The sequence below is a fragment of the Nilaparvata lugens genome, chromosome 1 (assembly GCF_014356525.2).
Source record: "Nilaparvata lugens isolate BPH chromosome 1, ASM1435652v1, whole genome shotgun sequence".
Lineage (NCBI taxonomy): Eukaryota > Metazoa > Arthropoda > Insecta > Hemiptera > Delphacidae > Nilaparvata > Nilaparvata lugens.
Window position 1 is genome coordinate 45,067,000 of NC_052504.1, and position 21,201 is coordinate 45,088,200.

Below are 21,201 nucleotides of genomic sequence, written 5' to 3' on the forward strand. Positions count from 1 at the left end.
GCAGCCAACGGGCCGCTGTGCCCTGGGAGAATGGAAGGATAGGGACGGCAGCCAACGGGCCGCTGTGCCCTGGGAGAATGGAAGGATAGGGACGGCAGCCAACGGGCCGCTGTGCCCTGAGAGGATGGGTGGAAAGGGACGGCAGCCAACGGGCCGCTGTGCCCTGGGAGGATGGAAGGATAGGGACGGCAGCCAATGGGCCGCTGTGCCCTGGAGGTTAGGTGGGAAGGGACGGCAGCCAACGGGCCGCTGTGCCCTGGGAGGATGAGAGGAGAGGGACGTACGGCAGCCAACGGGCCGCTGTACCAGGACAGGAGGTCAGGGACGTACGGCAGCCGACGGGCCGCTGTACAAGGACAGGAGGTCAGGGACGTACGGCAGCCAACGAGCCGCTGTACAAGGAGCAGGAAGGTAGGGAGCGGAATGCTGCTGTCTGGGGCTCGTCCGGCGTTTATATACTCTCCCAAAGTAGAGGGGATGGAGTTTCGCCTCGCCAGAGGCGGTAAGAATCGTCTCGATGCACGGAAGATGGTGCGCCATCGGTACCCTCCTTATCTCCGCGGTCAGCTAGCTTTGCTGATAGCCGAGCGTCTTTCAATAATATCATTAATCATTTTCTCGTCACAATTTTACTTTGTGACAGTCGATAGAACTGGCAACATCAAGATGAGAAAAAAAGAGGGCTCTGTGATTCATACTATCAAATCTGATAGCGACCTTGCTAAACTATCAGTGTTGGTTGCGAACGTTGATCCAGGTAATTCCGTTAAGTAGGTAGATAAGATTACAAATCGACAAACTGTTATTACTATTATTCCATTTTTATCTGTACTACTGTTGCTTCTGTGTTTGATTATTGCTAGTTACTTTTACTATTTGCACCAATAATAGATTGTACTCCTATTGTCTTGTAAAATGTCCATATTTTTTCATTCATATTTTTGTCTCTCACTCTCTATTGTGTCCTTGTCTGGTCTGAGTTATTAATGAATGGTGGATGATTGTAATGTTATAAATTTAATATATCAGAATAGGCGAGGGTTGCGTACAAAGTCTCAAGCACTTTATCAGTCTGTCTCGGCTGAGTGCTTCGATTTTATCGCCTTATCTGAGACATGGCTTAATGATGAGATAAATGATGGGGAGCTGGTTGATGCTCGTTATCAGGTTTTTAGAAACGATAGAGACAGCTCCGTGTCAGGCGAACGTTGGGGGGAGGGGCGGGGTACTTTTTGCCGCTAATGTTAGATGGCCTACACAGCTTATCTTTAGCAAAGCCACAGTCAAGTACGAAACCTTACTGATTAAAACAACTATTACAAATACAATACAAATACAGTCTGTCGATAATGGAAGTGAGTGACTCAGTTTTCGTCGGTCTCCAAGTAGTTGTTTTAAATAGTAAAATTAGCCTATTTAACCCAAATTTATGTTTTAAAGTGAGTAACTAGTGATTGTCTGACCGTGTGAATGTGTGAATTTGATTTTCCAGTCTGTAGTGCAGTTATTTTCGTGGTATTAGAAACACATAACCTCGAATATCGTGAGCTAGCCTAAAACAAGTCAGCTGTTTCAATTAACGCGGGATGATACTCAAGTGCTGTTATTGTGATTGTTTTTGATGATGAGCTTGAGGGTGGAAGGTGAGCTTATTATCTCTTGTGGCAAACTGTCTCGCCTCAATAGATAAAGATAAGGTGCTACAGTCACACGTTGATAAGATAACACGTTGCCGGTTCCTGGCGTCATTGATTGTCTTGGTAACACGATGTAAACAGCTGTTGTTGAAGGAAAGAACCGCGCCAAATTTTGAATTCTTTTCGTCTTGAACTGATCTTGATTTTTGAGACGTCTTGTTTTGGGACATGATTCATACCTATTAGCGGTGTCTTGACATTTATTATAAATTTGCACAGCTACTATATAACGGTTTCTATTATAGTTGTTTTCCTTTTCTTGAGCCAGTTGCCTCTTCCTACTTTTTATCAGGAGCTTCCGATTTTGATCCTGCCTTGTTGGATCTCTAGGCACTTTGTCTCTCATACTCTTATCCATTTTTCAGTTACGCCTAGTTTGAAATGATGAATTCAGAATTAAAAACGTACAAAACATCAAAGCAAAACCTGGCTTTGTACTATAAGGGCTATTGTTTTTGGAAAAGCCACTCTCTCGTTAGTGGAGATATTTGCTGGCGTTGTTGCTCGAATGGATGCCCTGCCTCTGTTACTACTTCTTTAGAAATTGATAGCGTGAAGAATTATACAGATAAGCATAAGAAGCATGCATCACACCCAGTTCCAAAAGATCTCTTGTGTACTCCGATTAAAAGTCCAGTTTCAACTGTCAGGCAGCCACCAAGGTGTAATAGAGCATCATTGGACTCTTTCATGGGGTCTTTGAAGAAGCCTGTCTGTTTCGATTCCAGTTCTCAGACAGATGATGATATTCTAAAGTCCAAAGATGAATTATTAGGGAGAATTAAACAGCTTACAACGAGTCAGTCTGCCCTAGTTGAAGAGATTCAGAGACTTACCATGGAATTGGATAACCGAAATTCAACAAATTCTCTTTCCAGTGTGACTCTGGTTGATAAAAGTATAAACACCGAAGCGTTTATTCAACCATGCGAAAGTTGTCAGAGTATAAATAAGAGTAATGCCAAGTTAAAAGAAGAGAATAATTTTTTAAGTGAGAAAATTGGAACCATGTCAATCTCTATTGAAACAATGGAGGCGGACAATAATGCCTTAAGGAATGAGTTAATAGCACATAGGAACGAAGCTGATAAATGGAGGTCAATGTATGACAATTTATGTGCCGCGTCGAATAAGTACACTGGTAGTCCTATTGAAGTGTACAACAGATTTTCATTGTTATCTGTAGATGAATCAGACTCACCCACGACTGTTCACGGACCTCCAGTAAAGCTACGGATCTGTAAATCACCAACATCTCGAAAGCGTAAAACTCAATTTGCGAACCATGTAAAGTATATGAACTCTGATAAGAGTTCGGAAAGAGTTGCTTCTCCAATTCCTCGCGACAGTGAAAGAGTTGTCTTAAGCTCGGCGCGTAATTTGAATAGACGACAAAATGCGGATGGTGTAATTAAATCATTTTCCGCCAGCCAAGGAAGGAGACTGAACGATTTAATTTCAAAAAGGACCGATGCTCGAGTTACTAGTATTCTGAAGCCTGGGGCACGTTTCGGCTCAGTTATTTCGGAGTGTGATAAGGAATGCGGATCCATGTCTCAGCGTGATCTCACGGTTCTGATTGGTGGTACGAATGACTTTTCAAACGGCTCTGGAGAAGGCTACCTCGAAAGAATGGAAGCTCAACTTGAAAAGCTGAAACATACTCGGGTTTTTGTTGTAAATATACCGTGCAGATATGATCTTCCTGTGTTTTCATCTATTAATGTAGCAATATCTCAGGCTAATGAAAAACTGAAGCAGCTTGTCAGTCGCTTTAATAGTGTAGAATTATTTGATGTGTATGGCATAGGTAGGCGTTTTTATACTCGCCATGGTCTACATCTAAACATCATTGGAAAGAACATTATTGCTGATAAGATTCTTAATAGTTTTCGAAGTGTGGGGGTTGAGGTACTACAACGACAGAACTCTTTGGAAGGTTGTGGTTTTTTAGGACTCTAGATCTAGTGAAGGATATTGCTTATAAAATACCAATTAGAATGAGTCAGTCACACACTGGTAGAAGGTTTCAGTTACACAATGCTTCTCATAATCGTGGTGTTGACCTCAGTAATTTAGTTATTATTCCTTGTCAAAATTCGACGAAAAGAAAGATGAATCCAAGTATAGGAGGAGATGAATCTCGCATTGATCACTGTGATGATGCTTCAGTAGGCTCTCTAAAGTCATGTTTCAAAGTAATTCACCAAAATGTAGATTGTATTGCTAACAAGATACATTTTTTAAATGATTTAATTGAGGATGAAAACCCAGATGTATTGGTAATAACAGAGCATGGGTCTTAGAAAGTATGAAATCGATTGTATTGTTTTGAAAAATATGTTTCTTTCAACTAATCACTGTAGAGATCACATGATTAAAGGTGGTGTGGCCATTTATGTGAGTGAACAAGTCAATGATCGTTCGAGAGCTTTGGATGTGGAGCAATTCTGTAGTGAGGGAAATATTGAGGCATGTGGGTTAAGGTTCAGGTTGAGAAACAGGATTTTTGTTATTGTAGGAGTTTACCGTTCGCCAAATGGTGATTCTAATTTATTTTTTGAAAATTTCAAGTCGATGATGGATGATTTGCTTGTAACCATTGAATACAATATAATACTGGCGGGTGATTATAATATTGATATTCTAAACGACTCTCCTATCAAAAGAAATTTATTAAATACCTTAAATCAATTTGGTTTATCTTAATATACTGTACATATTCCAACCAGAATAACTGCAAATAGTGCTACAGCTATAGATAATGTAGTTACAAATATACCTGAAGAAGGCTATATGGTTAGTGTTTTGCATACATTTATATCTGATCATACAGCTCAAGTATTCTCGGTATTTCATGAGGAAGATTTCAGGATGCAGAAAAAGAGTTCAACAGGTGCGCATGATTGTAATGAACAGAACATAGAATGTTTGAGACAGGCATTAAGTGTTGAGAGCTGGAGGGCGGTCTATGACCAATCCGATCCAGATCTACAATTTATAAATTTCCATAGGAATCTGCTCTATCTTTTCAAGGTACATTGTCCGGTCAAAACAGTCAGCAAGAGATTAAATGATAATAGGCTAAGAAAACGTTTGAAAGGTCAGTGGATGACTAAGGAGATAGAAATAATGAGATCTCTTCTAGAGATAGCAAAAACGAGAGTTAGTGAAGGAGTGGACATAGACATACAACTACTTAAAAAAGTAAAGGAGCATTATAACAATAAGGTTGAAGAGGCAAAGAAAAAACATTTCAGTGAATATATACTTTCCTCTGCCAACAGAACCAAGTCTAGCTGGGAGATTGTGAATAGACTTAGAGGGAGTAACAAAAAAAGATCAATGCCCACCGAAATTGAATATAATAACAAAATGATTACAGGCAGCAAGTCCATAGCTGAAAGTTTTAATCACTTTTTTGTATCCATGGCTCCAGCAGATGAAAACTCTGCAGCACAAGAATCATTGAAAAAGAAAAGTCATAAAGAATGTTCCAAAATTTTTTTCTTTTTCCCACAAATGTCAATGAGGTTGTGGGAGTTATAAAAAACCTAAAAGCTAAAAAGGCTGTGGGCCCAGATGAAATCCCGGTGTCAGTAATTAAGGCATGTTGTCATGAAATAGCAGAACCATTGGTATTCATTATTAACTCAATGTTTAAGACAGGTATATTTCCAGACTTATTGAAAATAGCCAAAGTGATTCCTATCCTAAAAAAAGGTAATGTTATGGATATTAATAATTATCGACCTATTTCAGTTTTAAATACGTTGTCAAAGGTTTTTGAGAGGCTCATTCATGATAGAATTATGAGTTATCTGTTAAAATTCGATTTGCTTTTCAATTGTCAATATGGTTTTATGAAGGGAAAGTCAACAATCACTGCAGCGGTAAATTTTTTTGAGTCGTGAAAGGGATTGATGCTGGTGATTATGTAACTGCGCTCCTATTGGACCTGTCAAGAGCCTTTAATAGTGTCAATATCGATATTCTTTTATACAAGTTATCAAAGCTCGGAATTAGAGGCGTGGCGAATAGATTGATAGCATCATACATGAGCAACAGGTTCCAGTACACATGTATCTACTCCTAATGGGTTAGTAAACTCAGCCAAGTCACCATTGACACGAGGTGTACCACAAGGCTCCATTTTAGGGCCATTACTCTTCATATTATATATAAATGATATTCAATTCAATGTTCCTGTCACTGATAAAATTACTCTCTATGCCGATGATTGTACCTTGCTATTTAAGAGATCAGATCTCATAGACTTGGAGATTGAGGCAAATAACATGGCAAATGAGGTTGTGCAGTTTTTTAATGATTCAGACCTCACTATAAATTCAAACAAAAGTCATGTCATCAGCTTTGATTATAAGTATCGTCCTTTTCACCCCACCATAACACTTGGTGAAACGAACATTGAAAGTTGTACTGTTGTGAACATGTTAGGTTTGTCGATGGATTCCAAGCTTAATTGGGGGGATCATGTGAACAAAATATCATTGAAATTGAGTAGGTCACTTTTTGCATTTAGAAATATTGTTAAACAGGTGCCTAAAACAACAGCAAAAAGTGTCTACTATGCACTGATTGAATCCCACATTGCTTATGGCATTGAATTATGGGGGAGTACCTCGAAGCAAAACATTCAAAGAATTTTTGTTTTGCAAAAGTCCGCAATAAGATACCTGGAGAGGCTCAAATTTCCACAGACATGTCGGGAGTCTTTCAGTAGCCTAAGTATTTTAACTGTTCCATCATTGTACATTTTCAAATCAATATTACATGTGGAGGATAGGTTGAATTCATTCCAAGTTAACTCAGATATTCATGGCTATAACACTAGAGGAAGGAATAACATTTCAGTTGAGAGACATAGCCTGAGTGTATTTGAGAAAACACCTACTTATAGGGGACAAAAGTTTTTTGCGAAACTTACGGCTGATTTGAGAAGTATTGTTGAAGAAAAACAATTCAAAACAAAACTATATTCTTTTCTCAGTAAGAAGGCTTTCTATGAGGTTGACGAATTCTTGTTAGAGTGAAAAAAATTATTATCTAAATTTTGCAAATTTAATGAATTGTTAAATGTTATTAGAGTTTTATTTTAAGATTGATATTTAATGTTATTATGTTATTTATCTGTGACGTTTTTCAACTGTATTACATTGTTTTTGTTATACTTTTTTTGAGAATAAAATATTATTATTATTATTATTATTATTATTATTACAACCACTATCCTTTTCTGTGTTTACTTTTCACCTACAGCTGGAGTTCTCCGGGAATGACCTACCTCACCTTGATACCAATAGACCCACTTATAACATTGATACGCTGATTATCCCTTCTATTTCAGATGATTGGGTCAGCTCTACGGTTGATAAGCTAAAAGCAACTTGCTCAGCTGGTCCTGATGGTCCCCCTGCCTATATTATTAAGGGTTGTAAGGATATTCTAGAACTTGCTGTTGGCTTTCCCCATTGATGGAACGACGACTTTCGATTCGCAGGCACAGGTTGTAGGCTGTGGAATGATCTTCCAGCTACAGTCCGGGCCATTGATGGGCGTGATCTCTTCGAGGCGGAGGTCAGACGGCTTTTGTTGGTGTAAGTTGGCTGGCATTTGCAGCTTTAGTGGTGGGCTGTGTGAATGTTTATAATACCTCTATAAATTTCAATTCTTCTTTATTCGCTTTTTAATTATTACTTCTTTCTTGACTACCATAGTAGGGGTTTTGTACCCATTGAGCCTCCATTCAACACCAAGGTCAAGGTCAAGGTTGAGAGATGTTATCTCAACCACCACCCCGCCCCGACTGAATTCTCTGTTGGAATGAGCCCTGTAAATTTATAGGCCAGGGAGGAGATGTTTACAGCAAGAATTTCTATTAAACACTGAGGAAAATATTTTTATTAGGGGGTGTGGCCTAATTAAATTCCCTCCCCCACACCCCTAAGAGGTGTGACCTAATTCAATTTCCCCCTTCCTAAGAGAGGTGGCCTAATTCAATTGTTCCACTTTATATAATAATAATTATAATTAAAACCAATTGATTTATTTATAATTTAATTATTTAACAATTATTTACATCAGTATTCTATTCAATTATTTAATAATAATTATGTTTATCATAATTATATTTGTATAATATTGGATTTTCAAGTTACAGAAAAATTTCTCTAATCCCTGGGATATGAACACAAGACTCCAGATTAGAGTTTGCAACGCTATCAACTACATCACTATATTTGCTTGGGGAAATGTAGATCAAAACGAACTCATAAATTTGCTTCACAAGAATAGATAATAAGTTACAACTTCACTAAAATTAGTAATTATTATTATGTTGTGATAGATTTAATGATTACCAAGAGCTACTTTGAGTAATGTAGATATTTTAAATGAATCTCCTAATAAGGCATTGTGAATTTGATATTGTTTACATTATTTTTAAATCTTCATTCTTGACCCAACTAATTGCTTGTTATTGCATTTCTTGTTATTAATAATTTGCAGTTATTGAATAATATTTTCATTGTAAGTTCAATCCAATTATTTATAAAATGATTCAAAGTGATGGACTTAGTGATAGCAAACTTATGAGTTCGTTTTGATCAACATGTTCGTTCTCAAGCAATTTTTTGTGGTCTTATGCAGCTTATCAATATGAAGCCCCAGGTTGGAGTCCCCACAGTATAAATAGTTTTTTTGACTCTTTGAAACAACTTCTGAATTTCGTTGAACAGTTGAACAAAACTACTCATCAAAATTCAAACTGAACTTATTGATTTTCTTGGTAAGAAAGAGCTAACAGTTGATTTCTAAGTGATTTCTAAAGAACTAACTAACCTTAGATTTCAGTAGGGAAAAATGTTTGTTTTATAATTGTATTATAATTTTGTAAACTACTATGACTAATTAAGATCAGTACTTTTTTTACAAGTTTTTTATTAATTTGAAAATGAATTTCAACCAAAAATTTGTATTCTTGATATGATTGTACAAATCTGAGAATTTTCCATTTCCAGTTAATAATTTATTTTAGAAGGAATGTTGGACTTACTTAGGTGTTAAAAATTCTCTTGAACACTCTTATCGGGTGAATTCATACCAAAATTTGAATTTATTTGTTGAAGAGGGTGGAGTAAGTTTGAATCAGTTAAATACATCCATCGTTTCATATTATTGAGAGCAGCATTCTGTGGTATATAAATATTTTTGCTAAACTCAACGATATTCTGTAATATAATTCTTCAGCCTCTTGTTTTTCTACTCAAATGACATCCAAATTTATCAATACTCATGCTTGTCCTATTAATATAGGTTCCAAAAATTGAGGTACCATACTATGAGGATCTGACAATACAAATTCAATTCAAGATGGCAGATAATGACTAAAAAACCATGCTTTTCACGGTTTTCTCTAATTATTTTCTCCAAATTTATACCCTGAATAAGACCTATCAACCGACATGAGTCTCATTTCTGGGAAAATTGCAGGAGCTCTTGAGAAAAATGGATTTTGTTGAATTTCTATAATGTATCTCTCAAAAATGGCTCTAATGATTTTCTTCAAATTTATACTCTGAATAGCCCTATCAACTGACATGAATCTCATTTCTGGGAAAATTGCAGGAGCTCTTGAGAAAAAATGACTTTGTAACTTTGAAAAATAAATTGAAACCTACTTCTCATGCATTACATTGATAGGTAGAGTAGTTTATTCAAAAGAACACATCATAGTCCTGTCACATGACACCCACTAGTCTTTATCAGCATCAAAATCCTGTTCCAACTAGTCTGTGTGACATTATTGCTCCCTTACCACAAAATGTCCCACTGTAGGAGTGAGTGAGAGCCAAATGTAGGCAGTCTAAGTAAACCTGAGTATAAAGCTGAGTTAACACATACCTCTCTTGTAGACATTCAAGTTGATAAATGTGAAAGTGGGGCTCACATCCACTTGCAGTGAGTTCATTTCCAAATAAATGATACTTGACTTTGAGAATTGAGTTTCAATCTCATCTTATTGGGAATTGGATAGGTATCATACAAGGTTACAATAATTTTCTTTATTTTATAATATTATTATACAAACATCAGATACAGAAAGTAACTCTTTCGTTATTCCTACTGGGTGTATATTTTAAAACATCTAGCTAGCTATATTCTAATTTTATAATACAATTCTATGTGTGGGTTCTCTCTGGACACATACAATGCTTCCAGGTTTTCAAATCGACTTTTATTCCTATATTTGATTGCAATTCTGTCCCTTCTTGTAGCTCTTCTAATCTCTTACTCACCTTTTATTTCCAATATTATACTGCTCCACTTCATTTTGTGTCTTCCATACATCTGACAGAAATTCAAGTGATTCTATTCTAGGAGATGTGTTACCATTACAGCTTGTCATACCATTCAGTGTAACTAGTAGTTCTGCGAACAGTTGACCTCACGCAGTTTTCTCATCCATAAGTATCTGCTCTTAGTTGAATCATAATTTACTCTTAAAAACTGTTATTTGTTTTCTCCAAGATAGAAAACTCACTTATCCTATTATATTAAGCGAGCAATTCCTGTATATTTATATATATTTATATGGTTATCTGGTTATGTTGTTATATGGGTAAATATTTATGTTCAACGGATCTCGAAAACGGCTCTAACGATTTTTTCGAAATTTGGAACATAGTAGGTTTATGATATGAATATTTGATTGCACTAGCTCTCAACCCAGGGATAACTCACTGAAGGACATTGAAAGGATAGAAATTATCCCGGAAGTTCCCAAGATAGCCTATGCCAAAAGATCAAACGTTAAAATACTTGCAAATTTGAAATTCCATACAATATAAATGACACCCCTCTGCAAACCAAGTATTTCAAACGAGTATGGACGAGTGCTAGGACTTGGAGAATATTTTGTTTAGTAAATCTGGTACATGGAGCTATAAAATATTGGTGATAATTCGAACACAATTGGTAATATCTTGAAACCAAGATTATTAAGTAATTAAATTTCATCTGGGACTTCAGAAGTAGAGTTATTCTGAATGTCAACCAATAGCGCTATATAAAAAAAATGGCGGATGATGGTGTTGAATACAAGTGCGGTGTGTGCGGATTAGTGGTTAATGATAATGAACCGGCATTGATGTGTGAGGCATTTTGTGATATATGGTTCCACGCATCATGTGTTTCAATTTCATCGGATGATTATATAAAAATACAATATCTCGGCAAAACTGTACAGTGGCATTGTAAAACCTGCGAAACAAGGTTAGGCGAGCTTCGTAGAATTGGTGCCGACCATATTCTGGCGCTATCAATTGAGATATGTCAATTGAATGTAAAAATTGATTCGTTGAAGGATTCTCTCCTTACGAAAGTAGAAAATCTATTGGACAAAAAACTTAATAATATGCCTGTGCATTCGCAACGTGTTGAAAGATGCATGAACGGACCTGTCGAACAGCAAAACAGCCAGCACCAGCAACAACAACATCAACAACCTAAATTATTGCAGGTCATGTCATCAACATCAAATCGTAGAAGATCGATGGTCAAGATCGATATTGTTGACAATGAATTATCGACAATGGGTACTAGTAGACTTGACATCGATTTACACAAACAATCGAACTCTGACGTTGGCGGAAGTGTTTTGAATCTAAACTCTCATCATGCAAAACAATCGACGAGTGTTTCTGAGAACCTTGATAAAAGTTATTCCTTATCCACCCCACCCTTAGATTCGTCTGACAATCCATAAAAAATAATGCTGGAGATCCCATTGACAACAACTGGTCTACAGTGGTTAGGAAGAAAGGACACAAACTTAGAAAAGAAAATCTGCAACTGCAGAAAGAAACTGCATTGAACACTAAACTTTCTGTTACTCCGAAATCAAATGGTAATGCTAATACCAGGAAAAACAAGAACTTTATTACTGGTAGTTTGATTGGTGTAGAGAATCTATCGATTAGGGACCACAAAAAATTCTTTTTGTCTCAAGATTCATACCAGGTACAACTTGTGAGAGCCTTTCAGAATTTCTTAAGAATCAAAGAATTAGTAATTCTACTGTTGAGAAACTTGTCTCGAATCACCCAGATTCTTATGCTTCATTCAAGGTGGGTGTTCTGGATAGTGAGTTTGATATTGTGTATAAGGCAGATTTCTGGCCAAAAAATACTCATGTAGCAAAATACTTTACAAGAAAGCAAAGTAGCAATAACAGCAATTTAAACTTGAAGGCTTTACAAAAAGGGGAAAATACTTAGCTTCTGGATCCAATAATTTTCTTGAGACTCAGTATAGTTCTGAATCTGGGCCTAACGGTGTTAAAGTTTCTGACCCCGGTTTCAATGTCCTGTTTAGCAATGTTCAGTGTCTTAATTTAGCTAAAAGACTAGATATTGAATTGGCAACTTGTAAGGGGAGTTATAAAGTATTATGCCTTGTTGAGCACTGGCTATGTGAGGACCAGCTGAAGATGGTAAACTTTGAAGATTATCTACTAGTTAGCTCTTTTAGTTGAATCACACATAAACATGGAGGAGTTGCAATCTTTGTGTCAAAGGATTTACTGGACCATAACAAAGCAAAACACTTGAACCTGGATATTTATCACCACTGTAAGGAGCTTCATTTTGAATTGGCTTGTGTCACTTTGCTGGAGCCCAAGCTAATAATTATAAGTGTATACCGTTCACCCAATGGTGACCCAAATTCCTGGAAATCTGGAATCTGTCATTCTCTACATCTTCAATAGAATGCTCAACCACCACATTGTTTTGGGCGGGGATTTCAATTTCAATTTCCTTGATGATTCAGCTACTAATACAATCAGCTTTGTCAATTCAATGAGGTCATTGAACCTGTACTGCACTGTGAGTGAGCCTATTAGGATGGATGCATGTCTGGACAATGTGGTGACCAACTTACCAGAGAGTTTGTACAGTGTTTCTATAAAAAATTATGCTTTGAGTGATCATGAAGCTATATGTCTGACACTGTCTGACACCTGTTCTGACATCTCCAGTAGTTCCCCTAAGAAGGTACTTGTGCGTCCAGTTACTGAAAGTCAGATAAACTATTTCAAACATCTGCTGTATCTGGTGGATTGGAACGAAATTATGACACCTGGTCTTCCAGAAGATAGCTTTAATAAATTCTTCAGCCATTTCAAGTACCTGTTTGACAGTGTCTTTCCAGAAAGGCTACAGACTGCAAAAAAGTGGACCAAGAACAGGACAAGGCTGCATTGGATGAGTCAAGAATTAACTGTCCTCAAGAATTGGGTCATTCTTGCTTATGAGCACCAATCTAAGGACAGCTGATTCTAAACAGTTATATATGTCACTGAAAAAGGACTTCAAGGAGAAACACTTGAGAGCCAAAAATAAATGAATGCCCAGCAGATAAACTCCTCGCAAAATAAGTGCTCTGCAGCATGGAAGGTGATCAAGAGAGAAATGAGTTCTCAGCAGAGGACCACACGTATAGAGCCTGATATCTTCAATTCCTTCTTTGTGGATTCAGTTGCTACAGTTCGTGCTTCTATTAACACCCCTTATATTTCGGCCATGCAGTTCCTAAATGCTATGCCCAGGCCAGAAACAAAATTTGTGCTCTGCCCAGTATCTTGTGAAGAAGTGTTGGATGTTGTGAGTAAGCTGAAAAATTCTGAAAGTAAGGACTTCTTCGATTTGTCGGTGAATCTCATAAAAAGAGTCATCATTCCAATCCATGTACCTCTAACTTTCTGCTTGAACTCATGCATTGTGGAGGGTGTTTTTCCTGCTCTACTAAAGATTGCTAAGACTGTACCCATTTACAAGAAGGGTTCAACTGATCTACCGGGTAACTTCAGGCCTATTGCAATCTTACCTGTGTTCTCCAAAATCTTTGAGAGCATAATCAAGAAACAGTTATGCTTGTATTTTGAGAGTGCTGGACTGTTGGTGGATGCTCAGTACGGGTTTAGGGCTGGAAGAACAACAACCCAGGCAGTAGAAAGTCTCTTGAAGGTCGTGCTTCAGAGCTTTGAGAGCAGGGGTTTCACAGGCTTGACATTGTGTGATTTGAGCCGTGCTTTTGACACAGTGGACCACCAGATTCTGCTGTGCAAGTTGGAGTTTTATGGGGTCACTGATGTCTCATTAGGACTCCTGAAATCTTACCTATCTGGTCGTCGCCAGGTGGTCCAGGTGAATGGTAGGGTTTCTGCAATGAAGGCTATTCCACATGGGGTCCCACAAGGGACCATACTCGGCCACCTGCTCTTCATAATAATGACAAATGATCTACCTTGTGCACTAGGTAATAGGTTGGCAGCCTGTGCAGATGATAACACCATTTTTGATGTGAGCAGCTCTTCAACAGATCTAACGGAGAGGATGAGTGAGTCCTTTGATGCTGCATCGGTGTGGTTCAGGTCAAACCTCCTCAAGCTAAATGAGGAGAAAACCCAAAGAATAATTTTCAGTTTGAGGAATATTGTGGATCAGGAGAGAAGTGTACAACTTCTTGGTTTTCACCTTGATCCAAAATTAACCTGGAACCCCCACATTGAAGTCATCTGCAAGAAACTATCACAGGTGATTTTCTTATTAAGGCAGCTTATGCTCAGTGTGCCAAAGGACTATGTCAAGACAGCCTATTTCTCATTCTTCCAAGGAATCATGTTGTATGGCCTTGAACATTGGGGTGCAGCTAGTGGAGTTAATAGAATTCTCCTGCTTCAAAAGAAGGCCATACGAATTATTACTGGCTCAGGAATTATTGACCACTGTCGTCCTCTCTTCTGTGCCGAATCCATCATGACAGTGATATGCCTCTACATCTTCGTATCACTGAAAAAATTCAAGATTTCTGTGGAGAGTATGCGACTGCGTAGTGACATCCACAACTTTGACACCAGAGGCAGGTACCAGGTCGACATTCCATTCACAAGGCTGAGCAGAGTGAGGAATAGCCCTAGCAACCTAAATGCCAGACTTTTCAACAGGCTTCCGGCAGCAGCTAGGTCTCTACCAACCAAGGAGTTTCTCCGGGGCACATATAATTTTCTGATACAAACTCCTATGTATGAAATGAATGTGTTCCTGAAAGGACTATCAATGTGTTTTACAAAAGTACCTGAATCTTACTGTGATATTTCTGTATTTTGATAGACTGAACTCTATATTTATTAAAAACCAATTTTAGTACCTTGTAAACTTTGACAAACCAATTGCTGTATTTGATGGCTTAAAGGCAATAAAATCATTTATAATTTAAAGTAAGATAATCTCAACCTAGGGTATATTTGACTCTAATTTGGTGAAGACTTATAAATGGATAATAAGTTGAGTGGCTGAAATTCCTTGGAAAAACAGCTGGAAATTCTGTCATCTGTCGATACCATAATGAAAGAGTGTGAACGGGTGCATGTGTGGGATCATCCAGCGGATCTCACGAGAAGAAAAGTTCAGCAAGGAAAACTCATTTTCGTTTATTTATCTTTTTTAGAGAACATGTTTACTTCAGAAAGTCTAAAATAGTAACTGGATGCTGTTAGTGTAGAATAGTACATAGTATAAGTTAAGTAGATAGGAATAAAACGTCTCATTCAAACTCAGACAAAGAATGATTGTTTATTTAATCAACATCATAATCTTAGCTGTCTCCATAGAGATAGTGAAAGACGTCAGCTGAGGCTTCCGTAACTACCCCCCTCCAGTCTTCACTATCTCTATTATAGAGATGTAAATAGAACTCATAAAAACAAAACATGGAAAACAACATAATAAAAACATTTTGGAAATCTTTCCTTACTCATCTTCATTATAGTTCCTTTTCGATCTTCTAATCTCACTCAAATGCACAATTTCATGTCTAGCTCGTCCATTGTTGTGTTGCTTTTTTACCTCCACTCGGTTCCTAAGTAGTAGATAAATCACTTCATATGGTCCAACAAATCTATGATCCGATTTCGTTCTCTTGTGATGATTTTTCTTGAAGATTATGTCACCTACTTTTATTTTATTCATGTCTTCAGCCACCTCCAAATTATACTTTTTTGTCCTCCGAACTTTCTCGTTCATGATTTTTCTCTCCACTTCTCTATGCTCCTCTGGATGCTCAACTAACTCAAATGGTGAAAAATTTGTTGAAGAATGTATGCTACTATTATATGCCAGAATAGCTCTTGCCATTGCTTCTTCCCCACAGATGTTTCTATCAACTTCTAATAAGTGCAAATGTTCAGTTAGCGTGCTATGTAAACGTTCCATCATTCCATGAGATTGCGGATGTCCTACTGTAGTGAAGTGGCTGTCGATATCAAGTTCCTCTAAAAGTTTTTTGATCCGATTGTTGTCGAATTCTTTTCCTTTATCCATTAACAACATGTTGGGGGTATTGAAGAGCCCAAAAAATGCTAGTAAATTTTGTTCCATGCACTTGGCTGTTTTATTCTTTAAAATCCATGCAGAAGCAAGCCTTGTAAAACAATCGATTGTAGTAAGATACTTCAGTTTATTGTAATAGAAAATGTCAACTTGAATTATTTCTGCTGGTCTTGCGGGAGTAGGTGTGACCATCTGAGGCGTCTTGTAAGGCTTTCTGTCATATTTTGCTATATTGCATGCTGCACACTTTCCCAGCACATTTCTTATTGTTTTGGCCATATTCAGCCAATAATACTGCCGTTTCAGGTGTTGCAACGTTTCCTTTTCCCCTCTATGGTTGGTCCTTCCAATGTGATATTGTTCTACAACTTCTTGTTGTTCTCTTCTATCTTCAACTGTTTTAACTTGTCTATCACAAATTATCAAGTGTATTTTTGAGTCCCAGCATTCATCTTTATGAAAGCTCTTAATTTTATCAATAAAATCTTTTTCCTTGGAAAATATGAAATAAACTTTCCCCCTTACCATCAACTGCTTTATTGTATGTTTCAGTTCATCATCTGTCGCCTGAGGGCCAATTGTAATTGTATAAGTATGAATTGGGCCATAACGATGGGTAGTTTTTGTTATACCTCCAAAGTTTTGTCTTTCAAGAATTATTTGATTACGTTTATCATTTATAATGCAATTTTCCATCACTTCCAAATTAATTTGCTTCACTTGTAGAGGATTTATATTCCGAGATAAACAATCAGCAACTACATTATCTACTCCTTTAATGTGTTGAATTTTGAATGAGTAAACAGCCAATTTTTCTTTCCACTTGGTTATCCTGGCGGATGTTTCTTTCAGCTTATTCATCCATAAAAGTGGCATGTGATCTGTTCTTAGCACAAATTCATTTCCGTAAAGGTATGGTCTAAAATTCTCAACACACCATACAATAGCAAGAAATTCCCTTTCAATTGTACTATAACGCCTCTCGGCCGGAGTAAGTTTCCTGCTTGCAAAAGCAACCGGTTTCTCATTTTGGGATAGTACACCTCCTATTGCTTCCCCACTAGCATCTGTTGTTAATGTAATGGGTTGTTGAAGATCTGGAAACTGAAGTATAGGCGTTGAACAAATTGCTTCTTTACACTTTTCAACTGCTTGGATAACATCTGATGATATGTGGAACTTCACACCTCTTTTTAATAAGTTTGTTAATGGTTCAGTCATCTGTGCAAATTTGTGAATGAATTTTCTATAATAGCCGACCATGCCTAAAAATGTTTTTATCTCTTTCAAATTCTTTGGAATTGGAATGTCTTTTATTGCACTAATTTTCTGGCTGTCAGGACGAACTCCACTTTCCGAAATCACATGACCCATGAATTTCACTTCAGATTGACACAAGTTAGTTTTTTCCTTTGACAGCTTAAGGCCAAACTTCCTTATTCTTTCAAATAACTGTGTGAGATGTGCTTTATGATCTTCGAGATTCTTGCTGAACACAATGATATCATCCATGTAGATTTGTATTGCTTCTTCATTTATGTCTTCTAAAAACTCATCCATCAGCCTTTGAAACGTTGGTACTGCGTTTTTCAACCCAAAAGGCATCCTTGTAAATTCATAATGTCCTCTCTCAAAGCTAAATGCTGTCTTCTCCATGTCCCTTGGATTCATTCTTATTTGATGGTATCCCGACTTTAGATCCAGAGTGCTGAAAACTTTAGCTCCTTCCATTCTGTCAATCATATCCTCTAGCCTTGGAAAGGGATATCTCTCCAACTCTGTTTGATCATTTAAAACTCAGAAATCTACAACCACCCTATGTTTTGGCGGTTCTCCAGGGGAAGACTTTTTTGGTACAACCCATAATGGATTACAAAATGGAGAGATAGACTTTTTTATAATGCCCTGTTCTAGCATATCCTTAATGTGTTCTCTAATGATTTTTTTCATTGCATGTGGATACCTTCTGGCTTTTATAAATATTGGTTTTGATGACTTTAATTGAATTGAGTGCTGAACTCTCCCTGTTGTTGTCAGACTCTCTCCTTCATTATATAAAGTGTCCTTATACTTTTCCAGCATATAGAATGCTAATTTTTCTTGTTCCTTGTCTATAAATTGTTCATTACAATTTCCTCTCACAATGGAACCCATTAGTAAATGTTTTTCTTTAGCAATTGAATTTTTCGATTTATAATTTCTATCCCCCAACTTGATTATCCATTGACCATTTATATTGATAGGAGCAGCTCCAAGATCTCTCATCATATCACAACCAATTATCACATCATACTTGTTGTTCATTATTTCTGTTGATACATGAACTCTCATAATTTTTTTAAAACCAATCAATCCAAACAGATTTAAATCTACTTCCTCTTTTAAAGCTTTTCTTCCTGTCAAAGTTGACATTTCACAAGAACACCCTTCTATTTTCAAACTATGATCAATTTTTATTAATGCTTCTTCCGAATTATTGTACTGTCCGATCCTGTATCATACAAGCAATAAACATCCCAACTCTTCACATAAAATATAGGTAGCTCTCCTTTTTTGCAATCCACTTTTTGTTCCTTGCTACCTATATTCCTCATCCGAAATCCTCAATCTTTATTCCTACCTTTCTTTGTCGATAATTTGGTTGATTTATTTTCCTTCAATTCAGGCCAGTCTTTTTCATTTTTCTCTCGATATTGACTTTCATAACGGTAACAGCTATTTTCACTATCTGAGGAGTGAGTTAAACTCTCTCCATCAGAACTACCTTCCAAATTTTTTTGCGATTTTCCTTCCTCCTCAAAGCATTGACTTCTCTTCTTCCAAAATTCTTTTTTTTGGGTAACTTCCTTTCTATAAATGTAAGGACATTCTCTTCCAAAATGCCCTTCTTCCCTACACTCCCAACACTCGTTTCGTGCTAATTTCCCTTCTCTTTCCTTTCTATTTCCTTTCCCATTAGTAACCAATCCCTTTACATCAGTTCTCCATTTCTGGTTCGATCTGTTACCATAAACAGGAGAGGTTCTACTATTAAGTGAATATCTTCTCTTTTTCTCAACCACTCTCCAATTTTAGTGTCTATGACTAGCTTCTTTCCAATAAGACTCCTCATCTTTGACAATTTGAATAGTCTCTTCTAAAGACTGAGGTTTTGCAATTTTCACACTCGTACATACTCGCTCCGAAGCTGCTCTTAACAAAACTTCCATTGATAACTCTTCATAGATTTTATTTCTCCATACCCCTTCCTCTTTAGTATTACACGAATCTAAAACTTTCGATTTCAATTCTTTAACCAATTGCGATAACCGATTGGCAAAACTACCAATTGACTCTCCCAAATCACGATTCAATTCCAACACTCTCATTGCCATTGCAGAGACTGATTTCCTTGCACCTGCATAACGTTCTTTAAGGGCTTTTTTAACATCCTCCCAAGATGAACTGAACGATACTCCCAAATCAACCATAATTGATGTACTTATTCTAGACAAGAAAAACGAATGCAGGTTTGTAGTTGTTAATTCATCAAAATTGCTGTCAATAATTTGAGAATGGATGGCATCCATTCTCTCCAAGAATAGACTAAGTTCTTTTACCTCTCCTTGGAACTCCTGAATTGATCCGATCAAATTCATGAGACATTTCACGTCCATAAGTGGTGGTTCTTTCCCGGTAATTTCAATATTTGATGCAATTTCCTTTTTCCTCCTTGGCATTTTCAAAATCTATCCGAAAATTCCTATTAACTTCAACTAAAAATACTAGATAATATTTTGGTTTCGGCACCAGTTAAGTAGATAGGAATAAAACGTCTCATTCAAACTCAGACAAAGAATGATTGTTTATTTAATCAACATCATAATCTTAGCTGTCTCCATAGAGATAGTGAAAGACGTCAGCTGAGGCTTCCGTAACTTATATTAACAAATATTGTAGCAAACATAGTATATCATTCTAAATCAAATTCATAGTAGGTATATCTATTTGTAATTGAAGTGAGAATAAATTGTTATTTTGATAAGTGTTAGTAGCTTAACCTAGGTTTTGATTTGGACTGTAGTATAATTTGAAAAGGGACAGTTTTGGGCATAAGCCTGTTGTGCCTCCTCATATAACTGTAAAAAATAATTTACGACTTAGAAAATGAATGACAGAGCTTGATGAGCTTTGAAGAGAGATTAAAAGGCATTGGATATAACTATACTATTCAGGCATACTGTACAGTATAGGATGCGATGTATTCTAATGTTCTGATCAGTGCTGGCATCTGTAGGTGGAACTGAAAAGCAGTTTTGCCTGATTCAAAATCACTATGCATGTATCCTCGCCAACCTCACCGACTTACAACTCTTTTATGAGTAATAAAAATCCCATATTGCTAATAAAACTGCAAGACTTCCCTCACCCCAGACAATCTTTATAAAAAATTATAATAAGTGATACTATTAGTAGGGATGAGTCAGCTGTTATCACTAAATGGCTTGTCAATAACACTGTCACTATTGGGTCTAATTTCGTTGGCTCTGGGAAGAAAGATACCTGTCATAGATACCTGTCACGATAAAACATCAAAATCATCCATAATCATTCGAAATCATAATATATAAATATTGCACTAAATTTTTCTTTTTCAGTATTATAATGATTTTTATGGTTGTTTGAGCATAATAAGGGAATAGAAAGATCATCATATCAAAAAATGGATTTTATTGCATTACCCTTGAGTCATGGTGTCCAATATACGGTATTAGAATTTTGTTGAATGAACATTATAGGCTACAATAGTCTATTAATACAAACACTACAGATAGATATAAATGAGCTATGTGAAGAGTGACTGTTTTGTCGGTGAACTTTTATTGTTTATAATGCCACTACACATAAATAAGTTATACATAGAAATGGGTTTATAATACTTTTAACGTGGAATAAAGGTACTTGCTCTGAGGTCTATGTTTAAACTCAATTTGCTTTTATCTGTCTATTTGTAACGCGATTACGGCCAAATGCGTAGGAGGAGATTTGGCAGAAATATTCCTTTTTCAAATGCGCGTCGATGTATAAACAAGGTTTTTTGAAATTTTGCATTT

The 21,201-nt window shown here is 36.8% G+C and overlaps 3 protein-coding genes across 6 annotated transcripts in view; 1 reads left to right on the forward strand and 2 right to left on the reverse strand.

The window, feature by feature from the left end:
* LOC111056500 overlaps window positions 1-21,201 on the reverse strand; it is a 35,944-nt gene that overhangs the window by 3,623 nt on the left and 11,120 nt on the right. The gene's annotated exons all lie outside the window — the stretch shown is intronic.
* On the forward strand, window positions 359-7,390 carry LOC120352763. Of its 4 annotated transcripts, none has more exons than XM_039434950.1 (2): window positions 359-770; window positions 7,066-7,390. In XM_039434950.1, exons 1-2 carry the CDS (start codon window positions 424-426, stop codon window positions 7,067-7,069), a joined length of 351 nt encoding a protein of 116 aa, XP_039290884.1. In that variant the 5' UTR covers window positions 359-423; the 3' UTR covers window positions 7,070-7,390. The 4 variants fall into 4 exon arrangements, 3 of the variants coding, with proteins under 3 accessions (XP_039290884.1, XP_039290872.1, XP_039290878.1); XM_039434938.1 differs by having other exon boundaries at window positions 359-757; XM_039434944.1 differs by having other exon boundaries at window positions 359-757; window positions 7,219-7,390.
* LOC120352759 lies at window positions 15,295-17,183 on the reverse strand. The gene is made up of 2 exons (XM_039434911.1): window positions 16,286-17,183; window positions 15,295-16,229 (listed from the first exon to the last, which is right to left on the reverse strand). The coding sequence occupies exons 1-2, from the start codon at window positions 16,327-16,329 to the stop codon at window positions 15,530-15,532; spliced, it is 744 nt and encodes a 247-aa protein (XP_039290845.1). The 5' UTR covers window positions 16,330-17,183; the 3' UTR covers window positions 15,295-15,529.